The sequence below is a fragment of the Grammomys surdaster genome, unplaced genomic scaffold (assembly GCF_004785775.1).
Source record: "Grammomys surdaster isolate TR1022 unplaced genomic scaffold, NIH_TR_1.0 126036, whole genome shotgun sequence".
In the NCBI taxonomy this organism is placed as follows: domain Eukaryota; kingdom Metazoa; phylum Chordata; class Mammalia; order Rodentia; family Muridae; genus Grammomys; species Grammomys surdaster.
In genome coordinates this window covers 4,091,451-4,114,477 of record NW_021620849.1, presented here as the reverse complement: position 1 = coordinate 4,114,477, position 23,027 = coordinate 4,091,451, and the positions used below count along the sequence as shown (strand labels likewise).

Here is a 23,027-nt window from a genome sequence, read left to right as displayed (position 1 = left end):
TTGTTCCTGTTGTTTCTGAGACAGTATATCGTTATGGAGTACTTGCCGTGCAGCCTTTCTCTCACTCTGCTTTGGCCTCCCACGTTCTGGATTACATATAGACATGCACAGGATGCCCAGCCAAGTTACAGTAATGTAATAACATAATTTCTCTGATTTATAGTGTGTGCTTTGCCGGTAAGTACATAAGAAAAATGTATCAATCACAAAATCCACAAGGAATGCCAATTTTAAAAATGCCTGGTGTAAAAGAAGTAGAAATTACTCCTCAGGAACCAAGAGCAAGAACAGTCAGGAGGCTCATCCAGAGCACAGTGCCTCTTCTTAGAGGCAGAATTGCTTTAAACCCAGCTCTTCTCTTGTAAGATGCTCTTCTACCACCCTGCCTCTGAGTCCTTGTTTCATGTGGTTTGGGCTAGAGAACTTTCCCATTCTTTCCCACAGTTCCACTGGGTGTCAAAAGGGATTTCACCTGAAGCCTTGCATGACTTACTATGGGATAATTCTCATGGAACAGAAACATTCCATCCACGTGTCAAGTGGATGTGTTAACATGCTTACAAAATGAAGTGGGAATTAGACTCAGTCGTACCGTGTGATGTTTTTCTGGAACCTGTCTTATGAGAGGATGTTTTGCTGAAGCAGACATGTGAGAGGATGTTTTGGTGAGAATAGACACTTGTTTTTCTGGAAGTTGCCTGGTGAAAGGGCATGGGATGCTTTGCTGGAGAGAATGCTTGAGAGGACACAGGATGTTTGGAAAGAGTCTAGTATAACCCAACAGGCAACAAATGACACTCTTGCATTGGTTCGCCTTAGCTTTCTTCCATGATCTTCACTTGTCTTGATTTTGTAGAGAGAAATGCACCGAAGAACTTATGGTGGTATTCTGGCTGCTGCTTGTAGCTTCCACAGACTCATCAGTTGGCAGAGCCTTGCAGTTTCTTCTGGATCAAGCCACCACTACTGATTTGTGTTTGGTATTTTGCTAATGTATTGGACTGCTGGCAACGAAGATTGGAGTCCCTCCAAATAATGGTTTCTGAACGTGCCCACAACCTCTGTTTCATATTTCTTCTCCCCACCTCTGGTGGGTAGTAGGCTAGAAGCATTAATGAACCATAATTAAAGTAGGTTTTGAAAAAAATCTGGGGTCTGGAGAGATGGCTCAGCAGTTAAGAGTACTGACTGCTCTTCTAGAGGTCCTGAGTTCAATTCCCAGCACCCTCATGGTAGCTCATAACCATCTGTAATGGGATCTAATGCCCTCTTCTGGTGTGTCTGAAGATAGCTATAATGTACTCATAAATAAATAAATAAATTTTAAACAAACAAAAAACCCAAAAAAATTTAAGCCTACAACAAAATCCAGAGGCGTCCTTAAGGGATTGACAAGCAGCTCAGCGATGTCACAGAAGGCCCACTTTCCTTTCTTTTTGTGTCATGCCAGCTTTATTCTCAGGCCGACTTCACTGAGGCAGAGAGCCCTGGCTCTGGGTTTCACATCCGTGTGAGATACTCTGTTAAAAGAGGGTAGCTCAGAAGAGCGTTGGTGTTTGTATTCCCGTGTAGCCACCTGCGGCCATGGACCAACTGGGTTCAGCTGAAAGGGGGGTTGCAAATGAAGAAAGGGACAGAAGGGCGAGAGAAACATGAAGGCAAGACAAAGTTCTCTGATCAAGGCTCCAAGTTCAGCTCTTCTAATTTAAAGGAGAAGCCCCACTGAACCCCTTCTTGTTTCAGCGGGAGATGGGTGGGGAACCCATCCTTACTCACAGCCGGAGATGTCTCAAGGCAAGCTCATTGGGCAGTTTATTCTTCTAAGTTCCTATAGCAGGTTCTTTGTGCAGCCAAGGTGGGTAACTCCACCTAGATCCTGTTATTTGGTCTATGGTGGTAAACAAGGTCTTTCAGGCCTGCTCAAGGCTGGGGTTAGGCACATTCCGAAGTTCAGCTCCCTTCTACCTCACACCAATTCAGATCACATGAAGTTTCTAAGCCTCCCTCTTGGCAAGAAATGCCCACCCATAAGTTAGTAGCCAGAACCAATGAATATGAAAGAGATTTATCCTGATCATTGTAGGCCAATTAAGGTCCATCCCTAAGCTGAGCAGAGGGTCAGGACACTCTGAAGCAAATGAGTAGAGAGAAATGGATACCAGAATAAAAAGTAGTCAGGAATGGAGGCTGGACAGGAACCAGCAGTTTTTACTACAATAATCTTTTTATTTATTTTATTTATATGAGTACACTGTAGCTGTCTTCAGACACACCAGAAGAGGGCATCAGATCCCTTTACAGCAACCGTGTGGTTGCTGGGAATTGAACTCAAGACCTCTGGAAGAGCAGTGAGTGCTATTAACTCCCGAGCCATCTCTCCAGCCCCCTTTTTTCTTTTTTTGAGATGAGGCTCACCTTGTTGTCCAGACTAATTTCACATTGCTAGCTTCAAGTTCGAGTACCTCAGCCCCATGAGTGCTGGGACTACAGATGTCTGCCACCCACCAGCATTATTTGACTTTAAGTGGCCATATTTTCACAAGGAACCTTTGTCTAATAATTTTAAAAGAAATGTAACAATATTTCCTAACAAGATGCATCACAATAAGCATAGAGATGGTACAGGCCTGTAATTCCACTGTAGAGAGACTAAGGCAAGAGAATTGAAAGTTCAAGGCCAGCCTGGACTGTGTGGTGAGTTCCAGTCAGGCCTGCATTAAACAATGAGAGTCTACCTCCAAATAAACCAGTAAACAAAACAAAAGATACATCATAGTGACACTGTCAGGGAACTGGTCCAGGGGCTGTATTCAAGATAGACAGTCCCCTCTTCATCTTCAGCAGACAGCAGCTTCCTCTTCTCGCTGCTGGGAACCTTGGCCTGCCACAGAAGGCTGGTTAGGCAGCTCTCTTCAGCTGGACCCTGACCTCACCTCAAGGATACTGAAGTAAATTCAAGTATAAGGACACAAACTCCAATCCCCACTGGCCTTTACCAGGTACTGCAATTCTAGCCTGGCTCCCTCCCACGATCTGACAGACTTCAGAAAGGCCTGGGATACTGCTTTTCTTGTCCTGTGCCATCCTGGGGATCCTGGCTTTGCCAGAGCTATAAATGAGGTTTAAGATAACTGAGGGCTACTGTCAGGGTGGTGCTGTAGCCCTGCACCTGTTACCTCTCACCATAAGAGACAGTCTCTCCTGCACAAATGTGATAATTTGAATTCTCACACCACACATTAGCAGAACTTGAGGAAGGAAAAAAATGGGCTCATTCTGCTCAGGAAGCAAGGGCAGATTTTTGAACTTCTGGTTTTTGGGGGCCATTCCACACCTTTCCATTGACTGTAGGTTGGAGAACCAGGAAATGCAAGTGGGACCTTTGCAGTGTTTAAGGCCCCCCAAAAGCTAAAGACCTGAGTTTTAGAAGTCGAGTCTCTAGGCTGTGGACTACAGCATTCTGTCTCAAGTGTTCAAGGATCTGGTAAATAGTTCCTTAACTGTAAGGCAGAATATAAATATTTAGAACCTACCATGACCCCAAATCCAGATTGTTTAAACATATATGATTAGAAACTAAAAACCTGGGGTCGGAGAGATGGCTCAGTAGTTAAGAACACTCACTGCTCTGCCATAGAATCCCGGGTTCAGTTTCCATCACCCACATTGACAGCTCACAACTGCCTGTGACTCCAGTTCCAGGGGATCTGACACCCTTCACACAGATATACAAGCAGGCAAAAAACACCAATGCACGTAAAATAAATCATAGAAAACCTAAAACCTCAGATTTTCAGTTTACATCCAGGAGATGGCAGCACAGCAGAATCAACAGACAATTGACGGTGGCCATCAGTTTATTTGCGTCAGGTCGTCCTGCACAGTCATTCTCACACACTTGGATCCTTCTTGTCTTTCCAGAGATGCTTTAAGCTTAGCTCATTTTACACAGGACAGTGTTGACTGAGGGCCAGCGAGGCACTCTGCGGTCCCAGCTGGGTGCCTTGGGGGACCCAGGGTTCTGAGTCCTTCTCTCTACGCTGTAGCTCTCAGAAGTCCTAGCTAGTCAGTGTTTCTGAAAATGACATCGGGTGGGACAACCGGCCAGGTCCCTAACATGCAACTTATTTAAGTGAAGAACACACCTGCCAATAGAGTATACAGTGGGGTCTTCTACTGAGAACAGTCTGTCCCTTTGTGAAACCCACAAATGCCTTCACTGGAAGGTGTCTGAAGAGAGCCTGGGATCAGAGCCAGGAAATCCTCATCTAGACATAGTTTAAAATAATAAATCTTTAAAAATAAAAAGGAAAAACAAAACACAAGAGAACTAAAGACCATGCTGGAAACAAAATAATAGAGGCTGAAAGTAAAGACAAGTCAGAGAAGCCAGGCCAGGGGAAACGGCAGCTGCGGAAGTCTAAGGAGAATCCACACCTGTGTGCTTTAGGACCCCAAATGGATTCTAAGTGGAACAGATGTCTGAAGACATAAGAAAATGCTTGAGAAACAAAAGAGGACTTTACAGAAAGGTGCAGTGTCCCAGGTGACAACCAGCAAGGAGACAACCTAGTAAACGCTGTGACAACAAAGACGGAGAAGCTGTGCGCCATCAGACAAAAAGCTGACTTTCAGAGGGAGAAATGGTTTAGAGCAGCGGCTCTCAACTTTCCTACTGCTGCAACCGTTTAACGCGCATGCGTTGGTGACCCCCAACCGTAACATTATTTTCATTGCTACTGCATAACTAATTTTGCTAATTATGAATAGTAATGTAAATATCTGATACGCAAGATATCTGATATATGACCCTCAAAGAAGTCACGACCCACAAGTTGAAAACAGCAGGGTCAGTGGCTCAGACACTTGCTGTGCAAACCCTGACACCTGAGTTCGCTTCCCAGAACCCAGACCCATTGTGAAAGGTCCGATTCCCGAGAGCGGTCCTAACGCCACTCATGCACTGTGGCATGTGTATGCCCATTCACAGACACATGGACTTCACTTCCCACCCGCATAATGCCATAATACTGATATCAATGTCGGAAAACGGTTTAATATTTTGAAGTCATGGGCAAAAGCACTTTAATTTTTACATATTGGCCACTTTTGTGACAAGCAATCTGACAAAAACACCCTTAATAGGGGTTTTGTTTTGTTTGTGTTTTTGGTTTTTGTTTTTTCCAGTTTGGGACAGACTATCATGACGGGGAGGGCACAGCAGCAGGAGCGTGAGGCAGCTGGTCACACTGCACTGTAGTCAGGAAGCAGGAGAGGAATGGCCATACTCAGCTCATCTCCTTCCTAGTCAGTCCAGGGCGTGAGCTCCTAGTGTTTTGAGTGTTGTCTTTTAACCTGACAATTTTTCTTCCTGTTTTTCTTTTCATTCTCTCATACTGATTGCAGCCTCCCTTCCCTCCACTCCTTCGCCTCTCCACCATCTCCCCTCTTCCCTCTCTCCTCTCCCACCATCCCCCCTCTCCTTTCTCCCACCATCTCCCCTCTCCCCTCTCCTCTCCCCTCTCTCACTATTTCCCCTCTCCCCTCTCCCCTCTCCTCTCCCACCATCTCCCCTTTTCCCTCTCCCACCATCTCCCCTCTTCCCTCTCCCACCATCTCCCCTCTCCTCTCCCACCATCTCCCCTCTTCCCTCTTCCACCATCTCCCCTCTTCCCTCCCCTCTCCCACCATCTCCCCTCTCCCCTCCCCTCTCTCCTCTCTCCCACCATTTCTCCTCTTCCCTCTCTCCTCTTCCACCATTTCCCCTCTCCTCTCTCCCGTCTCCCACCATTTCCCCTCTTCCCTCTCCCACCATCTCCCCTCTCCCCTCTCCTCTCTCCCCTCTCCCACCATCTTCCTTCTCCCCTCCCCTCTCTCCTCTCCCCTCTCCTCTCCCCTCTCCTCTCCCCTCTCCTCTCCCCTCTCCCACCATCTCCCCTCTCCCCTCTCCCACCATCTCCCCTCTTCCCTCTCCCACCATCTCCCCTCTCCCCTCTCTCCTCTCCCCTCTCCTCCATTCCCCTTCAGAGAAAAGCAGGCCTCTGAGGGATATCAACTGAACACAGCATAACCAGATGTAACAAGACTAGGCACAAACCCTCATATCAAGACTAATGAGGCATCCCAGAGGAAAAGGGTCCCGAGAGCAGACACCCCCACTCCAACTGTTAGGAGTCCCGCAAAAACCCCAAGCTAAACAACCACAGCATAGTGTAGACCCATGCAGGCTCCGCGATTGCCCCTTCAGCCTCTGTGAGCCCCTGTGAGCCCTGCTTAGCTGATTCTGTGGGCTGTGTTTTAGAGTTCTCTCCACAGAACACAAAATAAAAGCACGAAAGGATATATGAACAAAAGCAATGTAGCACTATTAGGACATGAAAAATGAAAAGAGAATTTCCAAGTATCTACCAAGAAAATAGACATTTAATTAACGGCAAACCCATACTATATTATGAAAATTCCATCATTAGTTTTGAATCTGCTGTTGACTGGGATGGTATCCATTGTACTGTTAAGTGTATGAGAGTTTCCAGTATATGTGTGTGTGTGTGTGTGTGTGTGTGTGTGTGTGTGTGTAATATATATCTCCTCATATTGGCAAGAAAGGAAGGAATATGTAATTTCTATAAATCTATGTGAACATGGTAAAACATGAAAGAATATACAGTGGTTGGGTGACAATGACTGTTTTTAAAAACCTCATTCACTTCTCACATTTATTCTGCATATTCATGGAGTGTATATAGTGAAATATAAAAGAGGGAAAAGAGTGCAAAACAACACAGTCTTTAGCATGGCTTTAGCAATGAGGACAGCTTTGTTTACCTCACTCAGACAAAAAGAGGCTGGAGACAGGGGAGTTAGAGGCACTGGCAGTGGAAAAAAACCATGAGATCATAATCACATCCTCCCCAGAACTGGTCCCGGGAGAAGTCACTGAAACGCAGAGAAAACTTCACTGGTAATTAATACATAGGGTTCTCTATGCCCCTAGGGACAGAATGAAACACCATCTAAATTAGTTCATCAGCCCTCGAAGACACTGGAGGGATGTTTGTGTGCTGAACGTTAATTTTTTGAGGCAGTCTTCTGCAGCAGCTGTCATGGCTACAGATACACTATGTAGTTGAAGATGAACTTGCAATTTCCACCTTCCACTTCTTATACAGAGCTGTCAATTAAACTCAGGACCTCGTGAATGCTCGGCAGACGCTCTTTAAAAGCTACGCTCCCCAGCCCTGTGAGCTGAACTAGTTTTTGCATTTTTATTTACAAAAAAGCTTATACAATATATTTAAATTACATTCTTTCCCCTCTCCAATCCCACCAAGATCCTCCCCACCTCCCTACCCACCCAACTTTATATTCTCAGTCAAAACACACAGAGTAACCTCACAGGAAAAACAAAAAATAAAAATCAAAACAAAAGCCGGGCGGTGGTGGCGCATGCCTTTAATCCCAGCACTTGGGAGGCAGAGGTAGGTGGATTTCTGAGTTCGAGGCCAACCTGGTCTACAGAGTGAGTTCCAGGACAGCCAGGGCTACACAGAGAAACCCTGTCTCGAAAAATCAAAAAAAAAAAATCAAAATCAGTAAGACAAAAAAAAAATACGAAAACAAAGAATGCATTAAAAAAAATGGAGTCTGTTTTGTGTTAGCCAACTACTCCTGGGCATGAGGCCTGCCCCGGAGAGTGGTTGATACACCCAGTGACACTCCATTGGAAAAGACTGATTTTCCTTTTCATGAAGAAATCAACTGTATGCAGGTGTTGATGTCATATAGTTTCCTGGGTGGGGCTTTGTGCCCGCTTCCTGTCTTCAGTGCTGGGATTTTGTCTGGTTTGAAGCTGTGCAGGTCCTTTGCATGTCATACCCTCAGAGCAGAGTGTCATTCAACCCTTGTCAGAACAGCTTCTTTTGGCAGTAGATGGTCATTAACAAAGAGACCCACAAGTGGACCCTGTGCACAGTGGAGGACTTTGGAACACTCAGCCCTAAGCGGGATGTCTTCACCAAACCCCTTCAGAGTCTCAAGGCTCAGGGATCTATATGAAAGAGGAGGCGAAGGTGGTAGATGATTCCAGATGTCAGACACAGCAGGGATGGTGTGCATATAAATTCACGGAGACTGTGAGCCGAACCTCTCAACCCAATCCAGAGAGGCCTTCAGATCTGGGAGGTGTGAAGCTGCTATTGGCCAGGCACCATTATGTGCCTAGTCCTGCGCTGTATGCTTGGTTACTTTGTAACTGCTATAGGATTTGTACTTTTTTCATAGAATATAGTATCATTTGATATGTGTACAGTTTATCGACTAAATCTGGGTAAATTAGCATTTCTATCATCACACGATATCCATGTGTCAGGAACTCAGCCTTCTAGTTATTTTGGAAAGTGTCATGGGTCTTACATTGACTCTATTCAGGGATATCAGAGCCACTTCCCACCACTAATTTTATTTTGGAATCTATATCCAATCCCCTCTATTTCCCTCTCCCACCTCTTCCTAGTTTCTAGTGACCTCTGTGCTACTCCATGTGTTTATGTGGTCAACAAAACATTCCTTTCTGCTGGTGATATATGGTGTGTCTGGCTTATTTCTCTGAGCACAGTAACCTCCAGCAGTTCTAGCCATGCCGTCTCACCTTAGTTTCCTTGAAAGCAGCATCAACCAGATTCCTAGAAAGGAGGAACTATTTGCTCTCAAGGTTCCCTTGGGAATCTAATTAGATCTAGTATTTCATTTGTTCTTTAATAATATAGCAGAACCTAGGAAGTTTTTTTAATTAGATATCACAAAATATCATGTATAGCTATATTTTAATCCTGAAGTATTAATCTAAATATTGACAATGTTAATTTTCTTTTACTCTAGACAGTGGTGCTAACTGGAAGCTCATATCCCAAGTAGGACTGAAAGTTCAAGGTCAGCCTGGGGAAGGTGAAACAATCTCAAAATAAACTATCTCAAAAGGCAGGGCTGGGGTATGGATAAGTGGAGTTGTCCAGCTTATTTCCTCAGTATCAGTCCTACAGCTCAGGTAGACTTCCACAACCAAATCTTTGATGGACCCTAAGGCCCATGTGTGAAAAGCTTTGTTCCAGCCTGTGGGCTCCTTGAGAGTTAAGGAAGTTCTTGAAAGGGGCTAACCAGACCCAGGCCCTTCCCTTATCTCTCATTTTCAAACCATCATGAGGTGAAGCCTCTGCTACATGCTCTTTCCACAATGTACTGCCTTGCCGGGAGCGCAAAGACTAGGGCCAAGCATGACAGCAGCCCGAGATCATGAGCCTCAAGTACCTGTCACCCTTGTCACCTTCCTCATGTATACTGATTACCAATGAACACAAATTTTAAAAGTCAAGTGGAATAAAAAGGTGGAAAACAATTTAAGGCATAAAAATGTTATGAACAAAGTACAGTTCTGTGATGGTTTGAAAGAAAACAGCTCCCAGAGGCTCATGGGAGTGGCCGTGTTGGAGTAGGTGTGGCATTACTCCTTGTTGGAAGAAGTGTGTCTCAGTTTTTTCCTGCTGCCAGTGGTTCCAGATGTAGAACTCTTAGCCATGTCTCCAGTACCATGTCTGCCTGTGTGCCACCATACTTCCTGCCATGACAACAGTGAACTAAAGCTTTGAACTGTAAGCCAGCACTAATTAAAGAGTTTCCTTTATAATGGTTGCTGTGGTCATAGTGTCTCTTCACAGCAATAGAGACCCCAAGACAAGTACTTTTGTTAGAATTCAAATTTAGTGCCATCAGTAACTTTCGGAATGAACGGTCATTTCCTTCTACTTTAGCACTCTTAAAACTATCGTGGCTGTCTTCTGAGAGGATCTACCCCCACCAGCTAACTCAGACATGTGCAGATACCCACAGCCAAACAGTGGATGGAGCTTGAGGACTCTCATGGAAGAGCAGGAGGAAGGATTATGGGACTTGGTGGGGATAGGAACTCCATAGGAAGACCAACAGAGTCAACTGACCTGAACCTTTGGGGCTCTCAGAGACTGAACCATAAACCAAAGAACACACATGGCTGGACCTAGGCTTCCCCTACATATGTAGCAGATGTGCACCTTGGTCTTCATGTGGGTCCTAAACGACTGGAACAGAGGCTAACCCAAAAGCTGTTGGCTGCCTATTTGTGGGATATGCTCTTCTAGCTGGGATGTCTTGTCTGACCTTAGTGGGAGAGGATGTGCCTAGCCTCATAAAGACTTGATATGCCAGGTGGGAGGATACAGGAGTGGGCGCCCACCTCACCCACTCAGAGAAGGGGAAGGGGGTTGGAGGAAGAATTGTGGGAGGGGGACAGTGAGGGGGATGTAAAGTGAATAAAGAAAATAATAATTAATAATAATAATAATAGCAGCAAACTGACATTCTGGTTGGGCAGGGTGGCATACACCTGCAGTCTCCTGCTACTCAGGAGTCTAAAGGCTGCTTGACCCTAGGGGATTTGGGCCAACCTAAGTAACAGAAAATTCCCACTCTTAAATGATAAAAAAAAGAAAACTGACATTTCTTTATTCTTAATTCTACCATAAGGACCTGTATTTTCCTTGAGATCTATAAAGCACAAAAGGCAAATTGTATCCTTCTCCGTTAAACATCTGAAGAATGCCAGAAATCTTTCCAGATGCCTTCCTAAATGGCTCCAAGAACCCAAAACTCCTCTCATAGCAATGGCACAAGGTTATTTATAAGCTAACTACCCCAAATCCTTCTAGCACAGCAAAACACGTGCCAGGAAATTCTTAAATCAAGTCCCCAGCAAGCTGTTCTCAAAAGGATTTAATCTGATGTGTTCGATAATCAACACATTTTAAAGTGAGTGCAACTTCCAAAGTGTGTGCCATTAACTTTAGCTCAGCTTTTATATAAACTTCTTCCAAACTTGAAGTGTCTACTTCCTAAATATATCTTGTTCTCTCTTTGCAATTTCATTTGAATATACATAAGGAAGTGATGCTAAGTCTCCATCATTGTTCCCTGCCTTTCCTAATCTTGTTTGTATGTTAGAGCACTCACTATGCAGCCCAGACTGGCCTAGAGCTTTTGAACCTCTTGCCTAGGTCTCCTCCTGGGGCCTGTGCTCACACCTGGCCCATCTTGTTATTCGGCACTATTCTGCTTCACAATTTACCAATACTCCCTCCCAACAAATGTTTGTGCTGTATTTATGGCCTGAGGATTTACTGGTCAGTTTCAGTCCTCGGACTCATCCTTTGGACATTTACAACTCTGCAAGGGTAGCAGGCAAGTTATTAACCCAAAATTGAAGTGATTTTTCCTCAAGGTTATAGACCTTTAAAGATGGGACTGGAAGCCGGGTGATGGTGGCACACGCCTTTAATCCCAGCACTTGGGAGGCAGAGGCAGGCGGATTTCTGAGTTCGAGGCCAGCCTGGTCTACAGAGTGAGTGCCAGGACAGCCAGACCTACACAGAGAAACCTTGTCTCAAAAAACAAAAACAATCAAATAAAAATAAACAACCTACCTACCATATGGGTTACTCATATTGAATGAAAAAACTAATTCATGTTAAGAGGACTCACTTGCTTTTTTTTTTTTCCTTTCTTTGTTAAAATATTTAAATACTATTAGAAATCAACTTTTCTTCTGAGCATCTTGAGATACATCCCTCACTTCAACTCTCTCGCTTTATACCAGTGGACAGATATTTCTCGTAGCTCTTCTCCTTTCAAAGACCCCGCAGTGCAGCCAGGTGATTGACTCTAGTGCAGTACTGGAACACCAAGACTTGTCTTTATGTAGCCACAGTGGCTCACTGCCTATTGCTATGAGAAGGGTACATGGAAAAGCCTTACTTTATGTTAAAGTCTTATTACCTCATTGTGAATACCTGATGCATTCAGGTATTAGAACCTTTTTAATAAAATGGTTACCTGAGCGATAGCTCTTTAAGAAGGACTTGATACTTTCAGGTTATAGAGAACTTGGGAGAGTCCATCTCAAGGAGCTAAGAGAAGAGGGAAACTTAGGAAGTTAACTCTTATTCACTATATAAAGGACAGCATAATAAAAAACCAATTAGGTAATTACCACATAAGTAAATGGGCTGTCAAAACTTAAAGATAAAGTTGCCTACATTTTATGCAGTTTATTTATTCATTCTTTCACAACTTGGTACACACATACTGAATAAGTATTTTAAAACTTTTTATTTGAATAACTCTGTTATCATTAAAATATTCCAAGAATGATTGTTCTGAAGCAAGTGATAGCCTTACTATAGCTGTAAGAGGAAGCATCAAAGGTCAACATTTGAAAATGAAGATAACCTCACAAAAATCAACACATGTTAAATACCAAAACAGTCAAATGCAACAATATTTACATGATTATTGTGTTATAGAGGACATCTGTTTCTTCCCTGCTGTAAGTTTACAAAAACCTTGGGATATAAGTGCTACCTACCATCCCACCCACTGCCACCTCAGGAGGCTGCACTGAAAATGAGTCCTTCCACACAGGGACCAAAGCAGTTCTGGAGCTGACTCACTTAGAAACCACAAGATACCATGATCATATACAAACACAGAAGCAACACATTATAACTTTTTGACCTCTCAACTGCTGTTATTAGGTACAATCCACTGTAAATAATTGTAGGCGTGTTTTCACAGACCAACAGTCCTAGCCTCTGAAACACTTCAGAGGTGAGCACATCTGAGCATGTTATTCTTTCATAAAGCAAAAGCCAGCGTTTTAATTAAAAATTTTATTTATGTGATACAGAATCCCTACAGTCCAAATAAGGAAAACAGACCAAACTCAGAACACTATTAAATCATAAAACAAAACAGTAAGATAAAGTCAAATAATATAATCCACACTTGATACATTTATTTCTATCAATCATCACATTTCTAATAAGATTAATTTTTTCAAGTCTCAAGTTCCAAACAATTAATAACCCATTCTTTAAGACAGAATGAAAGCTATGACCAACAGAAGACACACAAGCATTTAGCACGGTGTCAAAATAAAAGGTCTCTGTTAAAAGCTGATGACATCTGTCAGTAGTAACCATATGGAGGCCGCTGGTTGTGGCCATACTGTGGGTACTGTTGTTGATAGTAGGGCTCTGGTCTCTGCTGTGGGTAGTTGTTGTTACCCCATGACCGTCCATGCCACTGATTTGATCGATTGTCACTTGGCCATCCGCGTCTGTTATCCCTACCTCTAAACTGTCTGTTGTCTTGCAGCCTACCAAAAGAAAACAAAAATATTAACTTCTTCTTACAAAATAAAAACAAGAAATCAATCCTAGTAACTGAGGCTCTTTCTCTGTGGACAGCACAGCACTAGTCAGATTTTCCTAAGATTTAAGTGATTCTTTCAGCATCACACTGGACACCTTTTACAAGACAGAGGCAAGTAACCCCGATTGTGATCAAACTGACACCTATTAAATGCATAACATCAGTGTCATTTATTGTTTTAAATTACATTTAATTTTCCACCTCATTTTATAAAATTTGTAAAGTAAAGAAAACAACACCTTCATTATGATATCGAGCACAAAACACCAGTTTAATGAAGTATACTTGTAAAGAAAACACTAGAGACAGGGTCTCACTGTTTGGCCCAGGCTAGCCTAGAACTCGTAATCCTATTGCTGCAGCCTCCCAAGTACTCAAAGAATGGTTTACATCACTATGCCTGGCTTCAACAAGACATATAAAAGCAAGGATTTATATGCTTATTATGTTCCTGGCACTGGTTGCCACTCTTGCTGGCTTTGTGAGCAACCATATTAAAGCTCTTGTCTCCCAGATCACCCTCTGCATTTATCCTGCAGAAATAACACATACCAGTTGCCTCTATTTCTTTGGTTACCACCAGCTCTGCTATTCCATTCCTCAACAATTGGAGGGGACTCAGGAGGCCGTTTCAAGTGTTCCTGGTATTCTTTGTCATCTTGTGTGAATCTGCTGGCAAACATCTCTTCAAAAATTGGAATCATTTCAGAAGTATCACTCATCTTGAAGTTCTGTACAATTTTTAAGATCTGTAAGAAAAAAAAAATAACACTGACTTGTCAGCTGATGAAAAACAAACAAGAAGTGAACAATTCTGGATAAAGTATGAATAAAAGTCCCTATGTATTTTTAAATCCAAGATTATAAACATTCAGTTCAGCAGTTATTGAGTACAATATGCTACTGGAGCCTGAACAATAAATAAGATGAACAATAAATACCAGGGCCATACCTCCCAGAGTCACCAGTCTAGAAGATACATATTTGAGGCCGGGGAGGATAGCTTAACTGGTAACACGCTTGTCCTGTAAGACCTGAGTTTGCTCTCCAGCACATGTATGAAAGCCAGGCCCAGTGGTATAGGCTTATAATCCAGTGCTGGGGAAGCAGACACAGGCAGATCCCTGGAACTTGTTCCCAGCCTAGCTGAATGACAAACCCCAGGTTCCAGTTCAAAAATCAAGGTACACAGCTCCTGAAGAATGAGCCTGAAGCGGACATCTGGTTTCCGTATGCACCCCACAGGCATACAGACATAATACAAAGCATAAGGGAGACAGATATGATGTAAACATAAAGGAAGAAGCAGAAGACATCAAGAAATAAACACTAGAGAGGTAACCCAGGGGCGAATTGTGAAAAACATTGTATCCAATGCAAATAATTTTGTATCTTCTGATAGGCAATGGGAATTATGGGTAACTTAAGAAGGACCGATCCAATCTACCATCCTGTGCCATAATACATACCAATAGACAGGAAGCAAAGGCAGGAGGAACTGCAGGCCAACCTGGTCTACAGTTAATTCCAGGCCAGCAAGGGCTATATAGCGAGATCCCATAAACAAAAATTAAAAAAAGATCCATTTTACTATTTAGAAGGACTAGGTAGAGACTAGTGAAACTAAACAAAAGGCAGGTTGCTGTAGTAATATAGATAACATACTGAAAGGTTAATGTGAGGCAGGGACTAAGAAAGCAATTTTAAAAGAACTGCAGGTGGGCTGGAGAGATGGCTCAGCGGTTAAGAGCACTGACTGCTCTTCCAGAGGTCCTGAGTTCAAATCCCAGCAACCACATGGTGGCTCACAACCATCCGTAATGAGATTGGATGCCCTCTTCTGGTGTGTCTGAAGACAGCTACAGTGTACTCACCAATAAAATAAATAAATAAATATTAAAAAAAAAAAAAAAAAGAACTGCAGGAAGAAATAGTCACCAACAAGATATGGAAGGAGAAATACAGGATAATTCTCAGGCTTCCTGCAAGTGATTACACACGTTACAGTGCCACAGGGACTACTAGAAAGGTGAGTAAAGGCACAATGAATTTAAAGAGAGCTGCGGCCCATTCATCAGAGTGTCATTCAGTTAACTGAGAGAAAGAGATGAACATGAAACAATGCTTCTGGAACACACAGAGAAGACAAATAGAAAAGATTACCATATAAGGTAAGAGACTAAATAGTAGTTGATATTGGAAAACAAGACAATGGCATAAAGAACCAAACAGAACTGGATTCAGATATCAGGTGACTGTTTTATAGTAGTAAGAAATGAAGCACAACTGCAAATGACTGAGAATTAACTATAAGATGAGAAATTGGAATTTTTAAGAATCTTGAATAATTAAATCAGTAGCTGAAGTCACAGCACTCATGAGGCTAAAACATAAGAATTTTGAGGTTTGAGACCAACTTAGGTTATAAAGGAAGACCCTGTCATTTGCACATGCCTTTAATCCCAATATTCCAGAGGCAGAGGTAGGTGGATCTCTGAGTTCAAAGCCAGTCTGGCCTATAGTGTAAATTCCAAGATAGCCAAGACTACACAGAGAAACTATGTCTCGAAAAAAACAAAAACAAAACAAAGACCCTGTTAAAAACAAACAAACAAACAAACAAAAAACCAGCCCTCTCTCAGCCCCAAACAAAAGTGAATAAAGAAAAAGGAGAAGCTGGGTATAGCTTCCTAAATGTATACCTGTGGTATCAGCTACTTCAGATACTGACGGATACTGATATTACTTGAACCAGGAGTCTGAAGCCAACCCAAGCAACATATATAAAAACAGGCATTTAGATGTATGGTTATTAAAAGTTATGAGTAACTATTTTATAATCCAATGTAATGTATTATTATTCCAGATCCTGTGAGAAATGAAAAACATCTAACGATAATAAGTAAGACACTGTCTAATGAATGTAAAAAGTATAATCTGGGCCGGCAAGATAGCTCAGTGAGTAAATGAAGGTGCTTGTGGCCAAGGCTAAGAACCTTAGTTCAAACCTCAGGTCCCATATGGCAGAAACAGAGAACAGACTCCTACAAGTTGTCCTCTGACCTTCACATGTGTACCATGACATATAGACCCACACACAAATGAATGTAATAAAAATTAAAAATATGGGTGGGGGAACAGGAAGGGGGATAACACTTGAAATGTAAATAAAGAAAGTATCTAATAAAAAATAAAAATGAGTCTCTTAACAGCTGATTTTTCTACACAATATATGGATCCATTAAAAAATAGAATTTCTTTAACCTTCTACTTAAAGGAAAAGATTTTGCTTAACTTGCAAGTCTAATCCTCAAGAAACCAGAATTCAGAGTTCACTTTTAATCTTCATCTAAGATCTTGAAACTGCAGAATTATATAGGTAGCTCCCACTCCCCAGTCTTCTGTGACCAAGTATTGTCGAGCTTGTTCATTCCCTAGCTTTCCTAATTCAAACTTCCTAAACCTGATAGGGAAAATGGCCCATGTTGTAGACCTAGCATTCCTGGGCCTGAGGCAGGAGGATCAACTGAGCCTAGAAGTACAAAACCAGCCTTGGCAAAGAGAAAGGACCAAAACCTATTTTGTGATTTGAGATATATTAAATATCATGCTAAAAGCTTAAAACCACATCTTTCCCCCGATATCCTCAAGTCATTTTTCCTTGTACTAATTAACTACACTTTTAATAAAGCTTTTGATGAGTTAAATAACTAGAAGACAGTTTCTTCATTGCTTTGTCTTTCCTCAAAATATATAAGCATTTATAACAGTACTACACTTATTCCAATAAAATTAAACTAGAATTGCTCACTAAATATAAGAAACAGTACTTGGACATTTTTACCTTTTGGGCTACTACTTAGATTCTGCCTTATTGTACTTCCTTGTGTCTGGTATTGGCAAACTAATATTAAATACCAAAACCAAATGAGTTTAAAATAAATCCAACTAGGTGGAGTATAGTGACACATGCCTTTAATCCCATCACTTGGGAGGCAGAGTCAGGTGGCTGAATTTGAGGCTAGGCTGGTGTACAGAGTACATTCCAGGACAGCCAGAGCTATGTGGAGGGACACTGTCTCAAAACAAGACAAGGAAAACTCCCAGCTGATTAAATGTGTCTGCGACTCCAAACTAACCACAGAAGCCACTAGAAGAATGCCCCATTTCCAACTAAGACAGTAAATTCATACGGTAAGGAAAATGCACTACTCTATTCTCCCCATACCCTACCACATAGGTATCTTCATACGTATTCATGAGAATGGAATTGAAACAAAACCTTAATGCAAGCTTTACTTAACCCAAGGATTTGAGAGAACTATACTGTTTAGTGTTTAGGTTGATTAAACATGGGCCGGGGACATTACCAAAAGACAAACTAATGTGGAAGAGGAAAACTGAAGATGCCTCAACAAAGAACTACAGGCAACTAAGGAATGCTAAGAACAAGAGAAAGAGTCTTCTCAAGGGAAGAGCACACTAAATGGTTATCTAATACTATACATGATTAGCCCTGAAAACACACATGTAAGTAACAATATACGAACTGAGCATGTTATAGATATTTACCTATCTACATATATGTAACAACTAAAAAGACTGAATTGAAAGAGAGCTAAGGGGGATAAAAGGGAGGGTCTGAAGGTAGGAAAGGGAAAAATGCTATTATGATATATAATAAATATATTTATTAGTATATATTTAATTAAATATATATTATACATATTTAATATTTCCAAAGGACCACAGATCGGATCCCAGCACCCACGGTGAGCAGCACACAACTGCCTGAAATGTAGCTCCGGGGGGTCCGACGCCCTCTTCTGGCCTCCGCGGGCACCAGCACACACAAACCGCAAACACAATTCTTTTTTTTTATTTTTATTTTTCAAAGACGTGGGAATGAGTACACACAGGCCTCGATTAAAAAAGACTCAAGAACCCCAGCCCTAGCAGCCCAAAGAGGAAACTCGCTCTTCCACTGAAGAACTACTAGCGCCTTAAAGAGCCGACCTGAGGGGAAAGGCTCCGAGGAGCAGCGGCCTCGGGCCTTCCCGCCTCCCAGCTCCAGCCCCCCATCCCCTCCGCCGCCCCGGATGGGAGATTCAGCCGCCCAGGGCTGTGCTCACCCTTCCGGAGACGCACTGGAGAGCCCCCGGGTGTCCACACAGCAGCACCCCACGCCGCTCTCCTAGGTAACCAAACGCTCAGGACTCCCTCAACTACCCGACTTCCGCTTCCGGAGCGCATAAGTCGGAGTTGCTTGTCAGATCTCGCGATATCTAGAATTCGTCGCGTTTTTTTTTCTCCTGCCACGCCCCTCGCATTCGAACTTTGGCGCGACCCCTGAGAAGCCACCCTAGGTCGAGCAACGTGGCGAAGGTGGGCAGTGCGGTCTTTTCGCAGTCAGCCTGCTGGCCGATGGGTAAAAGACGTCGTCATCTACAAAATCCCTCGAACTGGCAGCGCCTGATGCACTGGGAGGGAAAGTCTGAGACTAGGACTAGCAGGGAAGGCTGCTTGCGACCCCGGCGTCAATGGAGACCTAGAAGCCGGAGCCCGGGCGGCGCGGGTGAGGAGCAGACGCGACTGCCCTGCTTGGGCGATGCCGGTTCCTAACGGGCCTCGGCAGTAAGGTTCCTGCGCGCCGTTGTCTATGTGCTGAAATGCATCCGTATTCCGCTCCCTCCCAAAGTCCTGGGTGTTGGCTAGTGTGGAGATGCCGGTGTAACTTGATCCTTCTCAGATTGTTTCCCTGACCGTGCCCTCTCCTTGGGACTACAATCAGCCTGGAAAGTTTAGTGTCGAAATTGGATATCTTTTCTTTCCGTGCCCCAGTCAGACGTCACGTTCTGTTCTTTGATCCTTGTAACTTGGGCATCCATCCACTCCCGTAACCCATTGCCTAAGTCACTCCCCCTCAGCAGCGTATTTTCACACAACTGCCATAGATACAATCATATTCGAGCACAGCTGGGATTCAGAATATTCAATAACTCCTTGCTGCCGAGGCCAACAATCTTAATTTGGATTCAAAGTTCAATTTTCTGATGTTTCTCTTTCATTCCCTCGCTCACAGTAAACCAGACCAAATTGCTGTAGCAGTTCATGAATACTCACGTTTTTATAGTTTGTCAGGGTCCCCTTATGTTTAGAATATTAACCCCCACCTTCTGCCTCCCCCCCCCTCCAGATGTTGACATTGAAGTTACATCCATTCTCTAAGATTTTACAGGGAGTGAGTTTTACTTCCGCTGGGTTCCACAATACCTTCTGAACTTTATTAGTGCTTTCTGACTGTGAGCTATAGTTATTTATACACACTTTAATTTGTTTGTACATCTTAATATGGGATAACACCATGCTTCTCATAAGGTAAGCACTCAGTACATACTTGCGGAGTGAACAGTGGAACTATGTTCTTAACTATCAGGCCATAGTTTAGAAACATCAAGGTAACAAAAATAGGCCAGTGTCAAGGTGGGAGTGCAGGTCTTAGTAAGAGAACTGTCATGACAACGGAAACAGTTTCATTACTGAGTAGGTGATGGAAGACAAACATCAGTGGGAGACAGTGAAGTGTCCACTTTGGGCCTCAAAGTTGGCACTGAAGAGGAATTTCAGTTTCATTTCATCAAAGCATAAGAATAGTTTAAGACTAAGAGCACAGCAGTGTGCCCACCCAGGCCTAGGGAGGTGGAGGTGGGATGATGAGTTCAAGGTCACCCTCAGATACATGAGACTCTGTCTTAAAAAAAAAAATCCCCCGGTTTAATAGTTCATCATAAAAGTAACAATGATGTGCGTAATAACCACCGTATAAAAAAGTTACATGTTCATAAATAGTCTTGTCTTGATCAGTTTCTTGTATTGATTGACAGTTAAGGGCAAAGTCACTGAGAAAACCAACATATTATACTCCCTTTCCACAGCATTTAGTGTAGAGTTCCAAAAGATTACACTTAATGAGGGAGCACTTATAAATGTAAAGGTTAGAAGCCAAAATGAATGATCACACTGTCAATCAAATGAAAACTGTCCATTTAAACAACCTGATGTAGTGGTGAACTCCCTGTAATCTCAGTACTCAAGTGGGGTGGATGGGGATGGCAAGGCTGCAAGAGACCCTATCAAAAAAGAAAAACATCTAGGACCAATGAAATGGTGCAGTAGATAACAGCACTTGCCGCTAAGATAGCCTGAGTTCCATCGCTAGAACCCGACTAACGGAAGATGAGAACTGACTCCTGCAAGTTGTCCTCTGACTTCCACTGTGGCACAAGATCTCTCTCTCTCACCATGAATATACATGTGCACTGGAAATAAGACTGAGAAAAATCATTCAAAAGTGAGTCGGTCAAGTTTCTTCTTAAATGCTTGCTGTCATAAATAGAGAAGCAATTAGCAGAAATAATCACCAGCATCTGTAACTTTTTTTCTGAGTGTTTTAAATGCTAAATACCATGCACAGGCCAAGGCATATGTGCTGTGAGTGTTAGAGACTGGTCCCCAGTCCCATGAAGCTCATGTCACCATCCCAACAGCAGAGACACTCAGGGAACCAAGGTTTGGAAGTCTTACTGTCCAAAGCCGCCTGCTGAGGACAGAAGAAATGGGACTTGAGGCCAGGCCATGTTCCTGCCAAAGCTCACCATTTATTGTGCTATTAGGCTCTTTCTAATTTCTGTGTCATAGGTCTCGTCTCAGTGCCATATTTCATCAAATCAAGGGTATAATTTCTTTTAAGGAATAGTTATATCAAAATGTGTAATACTGTCTATTAACATTTTCACAATACAGATACATTAATTGAAGGTACATCATCACAGTTTCAGGATTGCTAAAAGGTTTACACATGTTTATACATAGTATACTTGTGTGTGTACATATATATTGTGTGTGTGTATGTATACATCTTCAATAAAATTTTGCTACTAGCCTTGAAGCAAAATATTTATTATACATGTTATAAAAGATAAATAGCTCTCTGGATCTTTTAGAAGGCTAACCTTGTCATAAAATAAAAATAGATAAATTTTGAATGTGAATAATAGATACCTGCAAGAATTTGCTAACACATACTCTCTTTAAAAAAAAAAAAAGAAAGTTATCTCTCTAGGCTGAAAAGGTGGCTCAGCAGCTAAGAATGCTTCCTGCTCTTGCAGAGGATCTGGATTCAGTTCCCAGCACCTAATGAAGTGATTCACAACCTCCAGCTCTAGGAAATCCAGTGCTCATAGGTCTCCTTAGGCACCTGTGTGCACATAAACTCAGGAAAACATACTAATATACATATTAAATAAAAAATAAAAGTTTTTTTTATTTCTGTGGTATTAAGCCGTATTTTTATGATGTTGACGTCTTTCTGAACTATAAATATTAATGTCACTTATATTTTACACATCCGTGTGCATGAAAAGGCAGTAAGCACATTTATTTGTAATATCTCATTAAAAGCATAGTTTAGCCAGGCATGGGGGCTCATGAATATAATCTCGGCATTTGGAATTGCCCCAAGTTTGAGGACAACTTGGCCTGGCCTGGACTAGACAGTGAGTTTTTTAGGCCAACCTAGGCTATCAAGCAGGACATTTTTTTAAAGGCACATTTAAATTTTTTTTTAAGTGTGTGTCTCTGTGTGAGCCTGCATGTGTACATCATATATGTGTGAGAACATTGAGGGCAGAAAAGGGTGTGGGATCTCCTGGAATTGAAATTGCAGGTGGTCGTGTGCAGCCTCGTGGGTGCTGTTAACCAAACCCAGCTCCTTTGAAAGAGCAGTAAGTATAAAGCATATGTAAATATTCACCTTAAAAAAAAAAGCAAACCTTTTTTCCCCTCTGAATGTTAAGGAAAGCAATAAAAACTTCTTAGTCTACATTATAGCAAATATTCTCTGATACTGAAAACACAGCCATAAGGTCCTGTAGAGTCAGAAGAGATCATGCACATTTCATAAAGCACTCTGTATACAGCTTCTAGTTGGATGCCATTTTTAAGGCCTCTCTTCCTCTAAGAGTACTTGTGCCCCAAACCCATAGTGTCTATCCCTTCATCAGATATATGGCTCATTGCCCACTAATGAAGAGAGAACTAACATCACCAACCCTGGTGCCATCCTGAAGTTCAACTTACTTCTTTACCTTTCATAAATCTCAAATGTGAATATTTACAGAGCCATGAACACCTTTTTACCAAGCCATGATACCAAATCAGGTAAAGATGTGGCTAAAAATCAATAGCTACCAATCTTCATTTTGCTATCAGGAGCAAACTACACCATTACCAGTTACCAGTGTACCTGGTACTGTTTTCAGTGTAGCAATGGTTCCACACGTTCAATCTGATTGAGAGTTTAAAGTACAAAAGCAAACCCTTTTCCACAGGACTGTTGATAAGTGGTGTAGCTATGACAGTCATAGTCACTAATAGTCAATCAACTATCCTGGTAAATACAAAGCCCCAATTCCTTGTCTACAAGTTTCACTTCCAAAATTAAAGGTAAAACATGTCCTGGCAGTTTTCTTCTTTTTTAAAATAATTAAAATTGTTTTGAGATTATAATTACATCCTTCAGCCCTCCCTTTCCTCTACTCAACTCCTTCCATGTCTCCCTTTGTTCTCTTTGAAATGCATGGCTTCTTTTATTTATTGTTGTTGCACATATGTCTGTGCATATTTATATATTCCTAAGAATATAAATACAACCCATTGAGACTGTGTAATGT

At 42.3% G+C, this 23,027-nt stretch overlaps 1 protein-coding gene across 1 annotated transcript; it reads right to left on the bottom strand.

Moving 5' to 3' along the window:
* Positions 1–12,173: 12,173 nt before the first annotated feature.
* Ramac (RNA guanine-7 methyltransferase activating subunit) lies at positions 12,174–18,537 on the bottom strand. Its single transcript, XM_028754890.1, has 3 exons — positions 18,429–18,537; positions 13,849–14,045; positions 12,174–13,240 (listed from the first exon to the last, which is right to left on the bottom strand). The coding sequence occupies exons 2-3, from the start codon at positions 14,016–14,018 to the stop codon at positions 13,051–13,053; spliced, it is 360 nt and encodes a 119-aa protein (XP_028610723.1). The 5' UTR covers positions 14,019–14,045; positions 18,429–18,537; the 3' UTR covers positions 12,174–13,050.
* Positions 18,538–23,027: the final 4,490 nt, after the last annotated feature.